This window comes from Scophthalmus maximus, chromosome 4 (assembly GCF_022379125.1).
Source record: "Scophthalmus maximus strain ysfricsl-2021 chromosome 4, ASM2237912v1, whole genome shotgun sequence".
Taxonomy (NCBI): Eukaryota; Metazoa; Chordata; class Actinopteri; order Pleuronectiformes; family Scophthalmidae; genus Scophthalmus; species Scophthalmus maximus.
The window spans coordinates 10,764,872-10,779,207 of NC_061518.1; the positions used below are offsets into that span (position 1 = coordinate 10,764,872).

General features: G+C 40.3%; 1 protein-coding gene across 16 annotated transcripts in view; it reads right to left on the reverse strand.

The window, feature by feature from the left end:
- The window catches only part of tjp1a (tight junction protein 1a), a 108,733-nt gene that overhangs the window by 18,192 nt on the left and 76,205 nt on the right, over nt 1-14,336 (reverse strand). For 8 of the 16 annotated variants that reach the window (XR_007030551.1, XM_035627675.2, XM_035627676.2 and 5 more), the window contains 17 exons: nt 13,730-13,786; nt 12,628-12,752; nt 12,372-12,474; nt 11,867-12,194; nt 11,590-11,693; nt 10,722-10,890; nt 10,403-10,538; nt 9,874-9,885; nt 8,542-8,580; nt 6,383-6,522; nt 5,495-5,600; nt 4,914-5,064; nt 2,970-3,078; nt 2,641-2,860; nt 1,413-1,597; nt 928-1,023; nt 68-94 (listed from right to left, as the gene is read on the reverse strand). Coding sequence is in view for 15 of the 16 variants with exons in the window: in XM_035627675.2 (XP_035483568.2) it covers nt 68-94; nt 928-1,023; nt 1,413-1,597; nt 2,641-2,860; nt 2,970-3,078; nt 4,914-5,064; nt 5,495-5,600; nt 6,383-6,522; nt 8,542-8,580; nt 9,874-9,885; nt 10,403-10,538; nt 10,722-10,890; nt 11,590-11,693; nt 11,867-12,194; nt 12,372-12,474; nt 12,628-12,752; nt 13,730-13,786 (2,107 nt within the window). In the remaining variant the exon portion in view is untranslated. The remainder of the gene's footprint in view (nt 1-67; nt 95-927; nt 1,024-1,412; nt 1,598-2,640; nt 2,861-2,969; nt 3,079-4,913; nt 5,065-5,494; nt 5,601-6,382; nt 6,523-8,541; nt 8,581-9,873; nt 9,886-10,402; nt 10,539-10,721; nt 10,891-11,589; nt 11,694-11,866; nt 12,195-12,371; nt 12,475-12,627; nt 12,753-13,729; nt 13,787-14,336) is intronic. The other 8 variants (XM_035627673.2, XM_035627674.2, XM_035627678.2 and 5 more) reach the window with 3 other exon arrangements.

Here is a 14,336-nt window from a genome sequence, read left to right on the forward strand (position 1 = left end):
TTATAGATTATCTGCCATTCAATGAATCAAATAAAACAAAGCAAAATTGATGCACTAAGTGACATACTTTCCCCTCCTTGTTGTTTCTGTGTTTCTGAAAAGAAAATACAGTTATACAAACATCACTGCATTTGCGCAAAAATACATCAAGGAATGGAATTACTTTTAATGAGGGTGTGTACTGAATGTGTGTGCATGTGGTTGTACTGGCAAGTGTGTGTTTATGCAATTAAAACTATCTGAAATTCAACAAGGAGATTTAAAATAAAAACACATTATAGACACTTGCAATTACATCAAGTAAGAGGAAGCATATGAGGGCTGCAATGAAAAGGAGTGTGCAGCTCTCCTTGGAGTGTTGAAGAGTAAAAGATAGACGAAGAGAAGGGAAGAGAAGAGCTATAAATTAACAGTGGAAAACAATAGACATTACTTAACTTCACTGACTTACTGACCACCTAAAATAAATTGGAAATATCTCATAGCAGTAACAGTGTTCTGGAGTTAGTTACAGCAAACAAGTCAGGAGAGTTAACTAATGAAAAAACTTTTTTCCCACTGTCTTGCGGAACCTATCAAATTAAATGTAGACAAAGATAAAAATATCTTCCCAGAAGCGAAATCTTCACATATCCTGAACATGACCTTTCTTGTACATTACCTTGTTTCTAAAGAGCACCTCAGAATTAATAAGGTTGCTCACAGACGTGTGGAGCTAAATTTGGATTTGAATATAGAGTTTGTGATAGAGGCACTGAATCAACAGTGATTTCAGAATCTGTTGGATACTGACCACTGCTGTAAATATTTGATGAGAAGTTAAACAAAAAAAGAGTCCATCACCTCCGATCAATCTTAGACACACAGTAGGACACTACACACAACACGAACATTAGGAAAGAGGGAGATGGGAATTTTATTACTTACTTGCTTGTTCAAAAACATCGGGCTCCTCCCTGGCCAGTTTCTCTCTTGCCACATCTGCTATTGGTCCAAAGATAACCACTGGCCTCAGGAACCCAGCTGCACAAGAACAACACCATGTGATGGAGATTGCCAAAGGTTAGCATACTGAAATGGCCAATTATACATTGGAATCATCAATTGATATGTGAAAGGAGCAAAGTTTTCACACGTCTACAACATCTTACTATCTATGTTGTGGTCTCTAGATTTGACCGTCTGTCCTTTGTCAATTCACAAATATATTTATATATTTTCTTAGTGCTTTTGGAGCACAACTTAAGACCTAAGACCATCGGTCACTTCACTCAACCTTCTTTGAACTATGAAGATGAAATCTGTCTTCTAATTTGTAAATCATTGTTATAACCCTCTGTGGGAGTATATCTGTGGGATCTGTGGGAGACTCCAGTTAATTTCTGTGAATGCCTTGACCTCTGTAGTCTTACCCTCCCTCAGCACCACTCTCTCGTAAGCAGGGAACTTGGTCTGAACTGGCTGGGCTGACAGGTCCTCCCTGCTCTTCCGCAAATTCCTCTTGGAACTTCGCAACCCTCGGAATCTCCAGAAGTCAGCTCTGTCGCCCCCTGGTGTTTTGGGGAGGGTGTACTGCACACTGGATAGCTGTTCAGCCCTGAGCAGAGGAGAAAAAAAGGAGGAATTAGGTCAGTTGTTAGGACAAACCACTACCCACTTTTAGAATGTTCAGGAATTCAGAATTCAGCTGACTACTGTTTGGAGAAAAAACCCACACAGTGATATAGTGTAATGTAATTGTAACGCCATTATGCATACTGAACTGTGAATGAATGTCAAACTGATTAGGAAATATTTTACCACTTACTGAAAGAAAAGTTGATGATGCATAAAGAATTTTAAATGGCTTAGAGCCACTTTATATTTAGGCTAATAGAAAAGAAATCTTGAGGGCTAGCACTAACTAAATCATAGCTCAATATTCATATTATGAAGAGCTAAAGCATTATATCACTCAATATGTTTTTTTCTGTAACCTAAAGGCTTATCTCATTCTGGCAAATTCACACAGGCAGAATTTCGATACCAGCAAACTCATTACTTCAAACATCAATTATTTTTGTCAAGATAATGACAAAGGCCACCATTTTCCACCATTACATATTTTAAAGACTTTTTTTACTGTTACTGTTGGCTGGATGATGATCTACAGTAAACTTCATATCCATAGAAACACAGGCCTAAGAAAGTCCTCGCAAACCTCACGTAGCAGATCCTTGTAAATCATTTACCTGACATGGGATGGGCTGAATAAATCCTTCTTTAAAAACACTTTCTTGTATATTACATACTGTGAATAGACCATGCTGGTACAGAGCTGGTGACTTTCTTAAACAAAAATGACTGAAAAACAAGTAATACGCAGAATAAGCCATGACAAATATTTAAAAAACACAGCAGATTATACAGATGAATAGATGGAAATCATCATTCCTTCCTGTGAGCATCGGAGAATCACATGGGCCGACTGAAACTGAGAGAGGAACTCTTGAAGTTTTTTACATAGAGCTTCATCAAGTAATTTTGATGAAGGTCTGTGTTCTGTGAGTTCTTTGCACAACCACTTTTCCTCCACCCTGCATTCATAAGGTGCACGAACAAGCTATGCAGGTATAAAAAGGTGTGACCTGAAACCTTTACCTATTCTTGTTGGGGATGATGCCCCTCTCCACTTCCTGATGGTTCTTGCCAATCCGGATAGCAAGCCAGGAACCCAACTTTCCGTTGTAGAGCGTGTCTACAACACGAAACACCTCGCCCTTGTTGAAGCTCAGGCCGTACGGTGACTCTTTTTCATATTCAAAATGTGTCCGAATGTAGAATGAGTCACCCACGTCCGATTCCACTATCCTCCGATACACTGAAGAAAAAGCAGAAAAAACAGAGATGATTCAAGCAACTTTTAAAATGTGCAGGTTTGGGATGTGATACACTACAAACACTGTCTCTCTCACACAGTCGTCACTCACCATCTTTTTTCTTCTGAGCAAGAATAGTTACTTCTTCTCCTCTTGGGAGATCCAGCAAAAACAGCACTGCTTCCTCTCGGATGATGTTAGCAAAGTCCACATTGTTCACCTGCACATGACAAAGAGAAGATGTCAAATAAATAAACTTACAGCTCGAATACAGAACTAGTGAACTGTCGGGCAAAATAGCAAATTAGAAACTCAATGTTTAATGGTACATATTTTGATAGTTATTGTAGACTAACTTGATCTCAATACGTTTTTAAATCCTGGTCATTAAAGGTTTGATAGTCAGAGCATCCCTTCCTTCAGTTTTTTCAACTTTCAAACAACTTAGTGTGCCATTACTCATTTAATTTCTCACAGATCAAGTAAAAACAGAGGAAAACTTGTCCCTCAACAGAAGCGGGGGAGATGTATTCCCCCTCCAACCAAGCAGCCTCTACCTCGCCCCCCGCTGCTGTCCCAAACACAATAACTGCTGTTTATTGACTCTGCTTGAGGGGCAGCAGGGGAAGGAGAAACACATGGGCTGAGTCATTGAACCTCTGAAAGCCACCTTTATCCTTTCCAGAAACAGGAGGGCTTGACGTCTTTATCTCCACAAGCACACCATGACCAAAGGGAAGCAGATTAAAGGTGGAAAACAATGTCCTGGAAGTCTCTGAGGTGTGTTTGTACAGAGGGAAGAACACAGCCACAAAAAGAGATCTGCACTCTTAAGTGGGGGGGTGGGGGAGCATAAAACATTTGCAAATTAAAATAAGGAGATAACGTTAATGCACAGCTTTTAAACAAATAAATGTAATTTGTAAATGTTTATGGTAATGGGGAAATGTGTGGTACCCCGGCCTCGGGTGTACCACACATTGAACTACAGTTACAGCAGGTGTAATCCTTGGCTGTTGTATAAACATGTCAGAATGATTCCAACGCTGACATCAAGCGGGTTTCCATCATCCCATCAGCAATGTTACGCTAGTGTTCAGTGAAACAGACAGTCGACTGTGCTGAAGTCAGAGTGCTAGAAAGACTTCTATTGTGTTTTCACACTGGGAACAAGGGGAGTTTTGAGACGAGGCACAGCCTGGGAATGACTCACAGGCTGATGGAGACATTGTACTGTATTCCCTAGATATCTTTACACAGAACTAAAACTGTTATGTCCATGGGATCACATAGTTTCAACACTAATTATCAAAGTTAGTGTGGGCCGCCATGGCTTGTCTATTTTGACAACAACACCAGATGTTCTTCCCACTTTCACTTACATGTAACATGGAAAAGAAATAGCGATAAACTCTGACAGACACAATAATTCAGATTCGCTTTAGAAGCCGCACAATACAAGGACGGCACACTGCAATAACAAAGCATTGGAATGAGGAGACTTGGATCAGCCACGGTCAATCTATATATCTGCATGTGATTTAGAAGAGAAAACCAGAGAACACATTTACACACTCCTGGTGAGCGAGGGACTTAGGTTTACATGCAGCAAATATCCCCTCCACCCGTGTCCATTTTTGGGGAAAGGCTGGTTCTAATGGAGATTCAATGAAGTCGCATGAGGAGCTATTTTTCTTGGATCACTTTGATTGTGCAATAAAAAGAAGGCTGTTAGTTGTAAGAGAGGACAGTTGTTACAGCAGTTTATAAATAGTCCACTTCAGTGGAGAAAATCAACTTCAATCTTTCAGTTTTAGCCAGCCTTGGGTTCAATTATTCTGATTCAAAGCAGCGACTGAAGATCTTTTCTTTCAAGCCTCCAAACTGCCGCCTTTGCATTATTTTCTCTCTTTGTCATAACTATGTTCATCTAAGACCCTATGAAGAATGTAGAGCACATAGCCAACACATAATGTCTCTCAAAGACCATGTTAAGTGAAATAACTCTAGAAAGCAAATAAGTCGTGTTGTTTAAGTGATGGAGGTGAAGCATACCCTCAGAATCTGGTCTCCCTCCTCCAGTCCCTCCTTGGCTGCAGGGCTGTCTTCCAAAACTCCTGCCACAAAAATCCCCACGTCGTTACCTCCAGCTAACCGCAGCCCGACACTCTCTCCCTTCTTGAACTTGACCAGCTTCATACTCGGCCTGCAAGACAACACAAGCAGACAGACATTAGCAAAAAAATAAAAAATCAGCACATCATTGATTTCAAAAAACAACACAGCCAATGATTCAAGCAGGCAGACAGAGCCGCAACAAAAGCTGACCAGGATCTCTGACCTAATATGATCTAAACATATGGAACTATAGAGCAGGGAGGGTTTTTTTTAGCCTGGGAAACCAGACCAATCTGCAAGCTCATTCGCTCTCATAGATGATTCTGGCATTCTCTAAAAGAAGAACAAACAACTCGTACTACCAGCAGGATTTGATAAAAGTTTAATCTACCAATGGGCCCTGTCCAATTGCATCTAGAGGCATCTTCTTTCTGCAACCGTTCATTCAATACCAACATGATTATTATGTGCACTCAATACTGTGAAGAGCTATGTGTGAGTGCACCTAAGACATTTACCTGAGAATACTGTCATCATGTGCAGCGCTGGGCACGGGGGCATCAGAGGGGCTCACAGGCAGGTCCACGTCAGGCTGACCAGGCTGTGCATAGACTGGCTTTGGTTCTGCCACAAATACAAACACAGCAAGTACATTAACACACTTACTCTTTAGAAAACCTGTATGCACTGTGCTGAACTATATTAAGTGTCATTATTTTGTACGGTGAAGATGGCTAGTCAAGTGGAAGGTGACAGTGAAACCAAATGAAAAGCTGAAAGCAACAACGGTAATCTATGTCAATCTGTTTTCAGACATGAACTCCGGAAAATTGGGTATGGACATTGACAAAAAACAAAAACTTCGCTCCCCATGAATCTTTTCTTGCTGTATTCACACATAAGCTTACTCTGACTCCAGAAATGTTACCATGGGGATGTTTTCCAGAGCAATAATTTGTGTTCTCGGAAATATCTGGGCTTCTTATTTGGTGGTGAGTATTTTATCTTTTGTAATGTTATACAGAGTTATTTTTCTCAGATGATGACATGTATAGTTAGCACTTATTTAGGAAAAAGATGTAATCATCTGTTAACACCCAATTTTTACAAAGATGTGTTGATAAGATAATACACAATACATAACAGTCTTTTTTAGTGCCTTAAACAGTAAAGGACTTAAGTTTAAAAGGTTTATCTAATCCCAGACTCACTGACTTTGAATCTCAATTTGTCGTTTTAATAATTCATGTTCGGAGACTACAACTAACAAGAGGAAGAAAACTCACATAGAGTCTACAGAGGTACGCAGACTTGGTCTTAACATAACTATGCTTAACTGTACAAACGGCTAAGAGGTGGATAAATATAAGATGTGATCTCATCCCTAATGATGTTGAGTTCCATACCAGGCAGCGGAGGTAACGATTTGTCATCTCTGGAACTGGCCTGGTCGCTGGCCTGTGACAACACTCCATCATCAGAGCTTTTAACCGGTGTGGACATGGACCCTGGTTTGGATACACGTTCCTCATCTCGACTTCGATGGCTGAAATAAACAAAAAGAACACGCGCAATTCAGTAAGGGTGGACCGTCAATGTTATATAAATGATGACAGTTTTATCCTGACAGTTTAGATTAATGCATTTCTTAAATGATTGCCGGAACTTTGCTGAAATCAAATGAACCATGAATTATGTAATTAGGGTACATGGGACAGAAAACTGGATGAAAAGACAACAAGCAATTAAGGAAGGATGTGCAGCTCTATTAAAGACCCTTTTCCATCTTTTCTTTTTTGATTGTATGGTCTGTACAAAACAAATTCCCGACCAGAAACCGGTAACCCTGTAAATTCCATTGGAGCAGAAAAGATTTATGAATGTTTTAATTTCCAAATTACAAGATTGGTATAAACTGCCATTTTATTGAGCAGTACAGTAACCGTTCCAATAAAAGCACAGAGGCAGAGAAAGAAAAGAGACAGAGTCTCCCAACATAAACTCTTGAGTCAGGATAGTTTTCAATTCAAGTTCCTGTTTAACCCGGAGAAAATAAACAAGCTAAAACTCTGTGTCTCTGTGTGTGTGTGTGTGTGTGTGTGTGTGAGACTCTAGTAAGCCATGTCTAACAGAGAAGAAAGGACTGCTGCTTAAAACAATGGTTGAATTCCAGACTGATCACATGACTGCCTGCTGGCACAGTACTTCAGCTGTATTCAAAAGCTTTTGTGGAAGAATGTGAAGGTGCAGGCTGTGCTATGAGCTCACACTAGGAAACTTTTCCCATTCCTATTCTTTCATTTTTGCTCATGTATTAAGAAAATATACAGAATCACAGAGGCAATGCATGGACATCATATTCATATTTAACTAATACTGCTGCCCATTACAGGTCTCTGAATTTGTCCAGCTGCTCTCGCTACACTTCAGTTTTACACGTGGATCTGATCTGTGTGAGTTTATATGTCATCAGCATCAGAGAGATTTGTGTGGAAGTGTGTAGTGGAGAAAGAAGGGTAAATGACAGCTGCTGCCCGAGGATAAATAACAGAATTGTAACGGGAGGGAGAAAGAGAGACAGTGTGTGTTTGTGTGTCTTGTGTTTGTAATGGATGAATGAGAAAAGAGTGTGACACAGCGGGGGAAAGGAGAGCAAGGGACAGAACAAGAGAGGAGAGAGAGAGAGAGAGAGAGAGAGAGAGAGAGAGAGAGAGATAGAGATAGAGAGAGAGAGAGAGAGAGTGTGTTGTGGCCTAAATCTGCTGTTCCTTGCAGCAGGATGGTGCTAAAAAAAGGTTTCATGCCGACAGACACCATTTGACAGAAGCCTTTGTTCAATTCCCTCCCTTACAGGTACGGGTGAGAGAGCACATGTTTGTGAAGGAGCAGGAGAAATGTGGCTGCATGGATATCAACAAACAATGACACCAGAATTGCTGCCGTAATTTCAAATCCACCCACAAGAAAATATTTACACCATGAAGCTGACTACAAACACTAACATCATTTTGTAAAATAACAAAACAATTAAAATGTCCAAATGCAGAAACTGCTTTTAAACTAATAAAGTAGCAAAATATAAAAAAGAATACATGAATTACTCACACAAATGTATCTGTAAGTTGAACCATGACGCTTATTAAGTGGATTTTAAGTTTAATTCCTTGGGAGACAGCACAGAGAGCACAAAGTATACTCTCAATGAGAGACACTTTGAATGAGGGTCATTTTTGATGATCGGGTGTATTCAGCATTATGGAACAGCGTTCTGTCCCAGGAAAAGAATGCCTCTAAGCCCTGCAGCCAATCAGGTTAAGAGAACCATCTGGCTTGGGGAAAAGCTCTGTGGGAAGTGTGTCAAATTTCTTTTTCCCCTCCTAAACTGGGAGATAACAATATTCCCTAAAATCACAGTCTAGTCTGTCAGAATGCTATTTCCTCAGTTCAAACTCTTGAACCACAACCACATGCAGAGCAAAGACAGACAAGGAGAAGAGCAACGTTAGTAATAAATGCTCAAAACAAACACATACTGGCCTGTCATCAGAAGGATGCATTCACTTACATTGGAAGTAATCTGTGCAAGAGTGAACCTGCTCTCATCCTGCATTGAAACAAGTTTGGTTACACATTGCAGTCTGAAACATTGTTCATCTAATCAAACAACGGCACTGGTGCTCCATCTATTCACAGGGTGTGACTGACAAGTAACTAGTGAGGCGGCTAAACTATCACTAGCACACTGAGCTAAACAGCAGTTCTAAATGTTTGGTCCAGAGCCTGACTGACACAGATTTTTGAGAACCCATATGGATACTAGCCTGGAGTAAAAGACACTTCTGATATCGATAAATAAATAAGCGATTCCCAATATGTTGTTATCAAGCTCTTTTCACAAAGACTTATAATTGAGGCTTGACTAAAATAAGATTAACTATAAATAAAAAAGAAAACACAAATACAACAAAATAAATAGGACTTGAATTAAGACAAAAAATTATTCACTTAACATAAAAGGAAACATACATGCATGCAAGGCTCATATCGGCCGATATATTATCGGCCAACCACTACATAGCCAATATATCGGTCGGGCTCTGGACTGAGCAGATCGAGTAATGTAAGTAATGTCTCAATGAGGCCACTGGTCTTTCAGATTCATTTGATATTTGTATATCTGTTCCAGTACGTTGTAAGTAAAGTTTATTTGATGTAAGACAGTTTGCCCTTTAGCGACACAGATTATTGCAAACAGCATGTTTGGCAACCATGTCTAACATACCCAGACCTTTATCTTACAAAGAACACAGCAATGTGGAGATATTTGATTAGAGATGAGTTTGAAATAGCGGACTCATTGATAGCAACTGTGCTTAGTTTTTCTTTACGGCAAACATTTTTCTGTAGCCTAGTGTGTGTATGACTCAAGACTCATATTGACATCATGAAGTTGGAGTTCGGGTTACAGAAGACTGAAGAGTTAAATCCAGAACATGAAGCCAAATCCAGAAAGTATTTAAAGGATGCATGAGGTTATAACTCATGATTCAATAAACATCCCCTTTTTTATCGCAGTATCAAAGTTTTTACTCTGATCTATTTACAGACACAAGCAAAATCTGTCTTATCTGATAGCAACCAATGACAGAATTTAGCAAATGTCTGTTCCCAAAAGAAGCAAGCCTCTGTCACTCCCTGGATTCAAGTCTGCAAGATATAGTCAGTCATCTTGTCCCATTCAACCAAGATCGGTATCTCGTTCTTGCTTACATTGCTCATGTTCCACACACTCCACAATGACTGAGATAAAGTCATCCTCTAGCTCTCTTTTGCCATCTATTTGGTTGTCAGCTACGAGAAGCTATGCAACGTCTAAACTACAACAAAGGTGACTTACGGAAAGCTCCAACTGTCAGTTAGAAAACAGAAGAATAAAGGAAGAGCATGGACATTAAAATAACAGCGAAAAATGTGCACAGAGTATATGCAGATATCAAAAAGCATTGCATTCAATAATCTCAAGCAAGGGTGATTAGGCCTTCTGTAAGAGCAACGGTAACGACAGTAAAGATTGAGTTAAATACACGTAGCTTTGCTTGATTCCAGTATATTTTTCAAAACAAGCCCTTAGTCCACCGAAAAATAGATCAATCCCTCCCCTCGTCCCTTGCCCTCTCCCTGAGCAAAGCATTATCAGTGATGGCTACAGAGGGAGTGAGATACTTTATGCATGCTACGTCTTTATCTATTGATTTATGCGTTAGTGGTGCAAGGTGCTTACGCAGCATCAACTAACCTGTGGGTGTGAACATGATATATGATGCAGGAGTCGTGGGGGTATGGATGTATGACTGTGGCATGCCTGACAGGTGACCTACGCCAGATTTGCAGCCGTGCGTGTGTTTTCGCGTTTGCAATTCGCTTACCTGCCATTGCTGATCTGTCGAGGTGAGTGACGGAGAAGGTCCGATGTTTCAGGCCTGTCAGGTGAACGTGATCGACTACCTCGCCCGAGGGATCGATTGGAATGGTCTGATGTCAGTGAATGAATTTCTGAAATGTCTGTGAAATTTACATGAAATACATTTAATCAATGACTATAAATCAGGGTAGACATTTTTAGATTTTATTTCAACTATGATTTAAATGATTTTTCTTCTTAGTGTTTGAAAAATAGTCACAGCTTGAGCAGTCAGATCCTTGCTGTATCCAACGACGCACTGCTGCATGTGTGTGTTGTCTCACCGTCTCTGTCGGAATTGTTGCCTGATGGGATACTGTCGTCGAGATCAGGAATGTTGAGAAGAGTGGCACGCTCGTCCCTCTGCACCACCATCTTCAACTTGCCCTTTGACCTTTCAATCAGCTTCTTGGCATCTATCAGTGACAGGTTCTCTGTAACTGTGCCATTGATCTGTCAGAGGAAGAGAAGCTGGTCAGCACAAGAGCTGAATAGACAAGTTGTCATCCCTGCAGGATTTTACTGTGAATTTCACCATAGTGTGCATCTGAAAATTACAGGATCAGCAAAAGACAAAGAGGAATTATGAAAAGCATAGTTCTACCTCACATTAACAATTATTATCCTGTAAATATAGAGTAGTTGAGGAGCCTACAGAAGTTGTATTGCTTCATATATAGTTTATAAAGTAAAACTTTAATGAATTCATCTTTTTCAAATATAAATTGCTATTGTTGTTTGTCAAACAATCATATTTCAAATAGAAAACATTTCTGTCTCTTTTTTAAAACTAAGGATACAATATATTGGATTTTTAATGCATCTCTTTAACATGAAAGAGGATTTTAATTCAGAGGAAAAATGGAATGCGTGGCATTCCTGCTGGTGAGCCTGCATACTAATGATGTGTGACCTCACTCTGCGAGCAGCCCACAGATTACCCCAGCAGACTAGTAAATGTTGTCAGCACCTGATTCTTCCTCTTCTTTCACCCGATTCACTTCTAATTATTTATTAAATCACTCAAAACCATTTCTTAATGCATTCATATTTTATGTTTATTCTAATAATCATTACATTAGTTTACTTCTCCATTACTGTGTTTTTGACAACCCTGTCTTACCCTCACACTCTCTCGGGCTTTTCTCTCACCTTGAGTACAACATCTCCCTCCTGGATGTTTCCATCCCTGGCAGCAAGGCTTTCGGGAGAGATGTCCTTCACAAAGATGTGGCTGGCCAACCGGAGTCCATATTCTAATTAATAGAGTTGTGATTTAAAATAATATTAGTGAATATTAGTATCACTGATTGCCCTTAACTGCAAGAACCAAGGTTGGTACTTGCAATGTTGAGAAACTTTTTGAGGTACAGTATATGTAGAAAAAGATGTATCCACAGTATTTATAGTTATTCTTTGTGCTGCCCACCTTCATTTTTGCGGGACTTGACAAGGGTGACCTTGGCCGGCCTGGGTGGAGCAGACGAGGCTTGTGATCGGCGATCAGAGCGCGGTGAGATGCTCCTCTCCCTTGAGGCACTGTGATCCCGCCTGCTGCTGTTGCTACGCTCACGCTCTTGACGCCTGCCAGTGTCCGTGCCTCCGCTCGCTCCTCCGTAGGCACTTGGGCCACCACGACCACTGTGGTGCTCATAACCATCATCCTCATCACTGTCCTCTTCCTCATGCTCTGACATCGTCTCCCTGTCTCCTGGCCGCGAAACAGGGATCTGTACTTTCCTTTTCCTACGGATAGTCTTGGGAAAGAGACACATTTTGGAATTTTAAAAAGATGTTCATTTGTGACTCAAACACACACTTAGTATCAATAATGTTGAAAAAACATACTGTGAAACAAAATTGAAAGTAAATAAACACAATCCCTAAATCATGCTGTATCACTGTGAATATATTTAAACAAGTGTTGAACTTACTATCTTTGCATTTTTGCCACTCTTGCGGAGTTGCTGCACAGCGTAGGCATGTTCTACGTTGTCCATAGAGACAGCATTGACCATGACCACTCGATCATTTTCTCTGAAAAGTTAAAGACAAAAAAGAAAAAAATCAATAATATTATATATATTCAATATTTCAACTCATTCAAATTTGTGTATTTCAACACTAACATATAGTAAAAGTTTAAACATAATCAAAAGAAATAGTATGGCAATAAAGTCAAACGCTCACTGTAGAAGTCCCTCAGCAGGACCTCCTTTCAACACATCAGATATCACAATGGACGTCTCTCCACTCTGGAAATGAGGGTTGTCTCGTCCACCTGATATGGCAATGCCAAACCCAAATCCTGCGGCCTAGAGAAACACAAACAAAAAAGATATATATATTAGATTTGCTCAAAATAAGGGGGTTTAAAAGACTGCTGTATGTGCTGTAGAATACAACAAAACCAATGCATTTGCATGCTAATTTTCCAAGAAGTTGCACTGCAGGGTTGGAGGACCACTGTGTTTTTTGCTGCCGCAAAAGCCGACACCAAGGGACCAAGCCATGTGATGGAAATGGCTAATCTTACAACCACAACAACACAGGAGAGCTGTAAGTCGGAAAACCGCGGGCCACGCTGGGCCACTCCTTCAGCCTCAATAAAGCCGCTGCTAATTAGATTACGGCGAGCGGGCCAGTCTAGACAGGTGATCTACGCTGCACAACGGCATCAAATGAGCAGAGTTTACTGTCTCAGAGTAAATACATTCAGAAATTAAGCAACAACAACAACAATAATAATAAGACAAAAGTATATTAATTTGTTCTCTGGGGTGGTGGGGTTATAGCTTTAAATAATTAGGTAGAAAATTAGATGGCTAATCTGATGATGCTGATTGCGCAGAAGGGATAGTCAGTGATATTCATCAGCCTTAAAGTAGCTACAGAACTAAGGAGGCACGATCAATCATAATTACATGTGACAAATACACAGGACAAAAAAGCAAATGGTGCAACATGCTCCTCTCCCTCTTTCCCTGGAAGTGTGTTAAGGAGAAGAATACGCTGCCAACAGGAAGGAAGTGAAATGAAGTAGTAAGGAAGCGAACGCTGATTTCTGTCTTCCTTAGCGTTGTTTCCTGCCATCTGCGTTCACTGACTATTGTTTCATGACCACGCATCCTGCTGCTGCAGCTGGTCCACTCAGTACCGAGGCAGAAGACAGATAGATGGGCAGAGGAACAGTAGAGGGAAAAAGTGAAGAAAACACAAGACATACAACAGGATTAGGATGCCCGGGACGGGCGGGAGGGGGAGAGTGCACTGAAGAGACGTAAAAACTTACCCTGTGAAGGGTCACTGTGTGCTGTTCCCATATGACCGTTTCCTCCATCGCTGCACTCTGCAACACAAGACACAAGATGGAAAGGATCAGTAATCTAAGGCCAGTTTATTAGATGCATGCGTGCAGTCAAATGCAATAGACTGCAGTAATCCTCAAACAAGTTCGATCTTTGTAAACTACAGCTTAAAAAAATCACTCAGTGATATCTCAACACCTCTCTGAAAGTGTAAAGAAGATGTGAACATTGTAAGTGTTTATCAAACTACAACGGCAGAGTTTGCCGAGCACATGTTTCATATTTTCAAAAAGCTTTTGAAATGATTTATCAAATTGGAAGTGAAAACAATTATCAGTGGCATTCCAATATGGTAATTTCTACCATACATACATTGACACGCTTTGTTTTTACTGCAAAATCTTTCAGTTCCTATAGGGAAGTAAAGTACTGTCACACTGTGGGCACGTTTAATGTGTCAACCCTCAATACGACAGGCAAGAATGTCACTGACTGTGCAAACAAATTTCTTTTCATGCAGCTTGAGAAAGGCATGCTTGTCTAAAATAGAGATACACAATCCAGGTTTTCCAGTCTCAATACGATACTGAT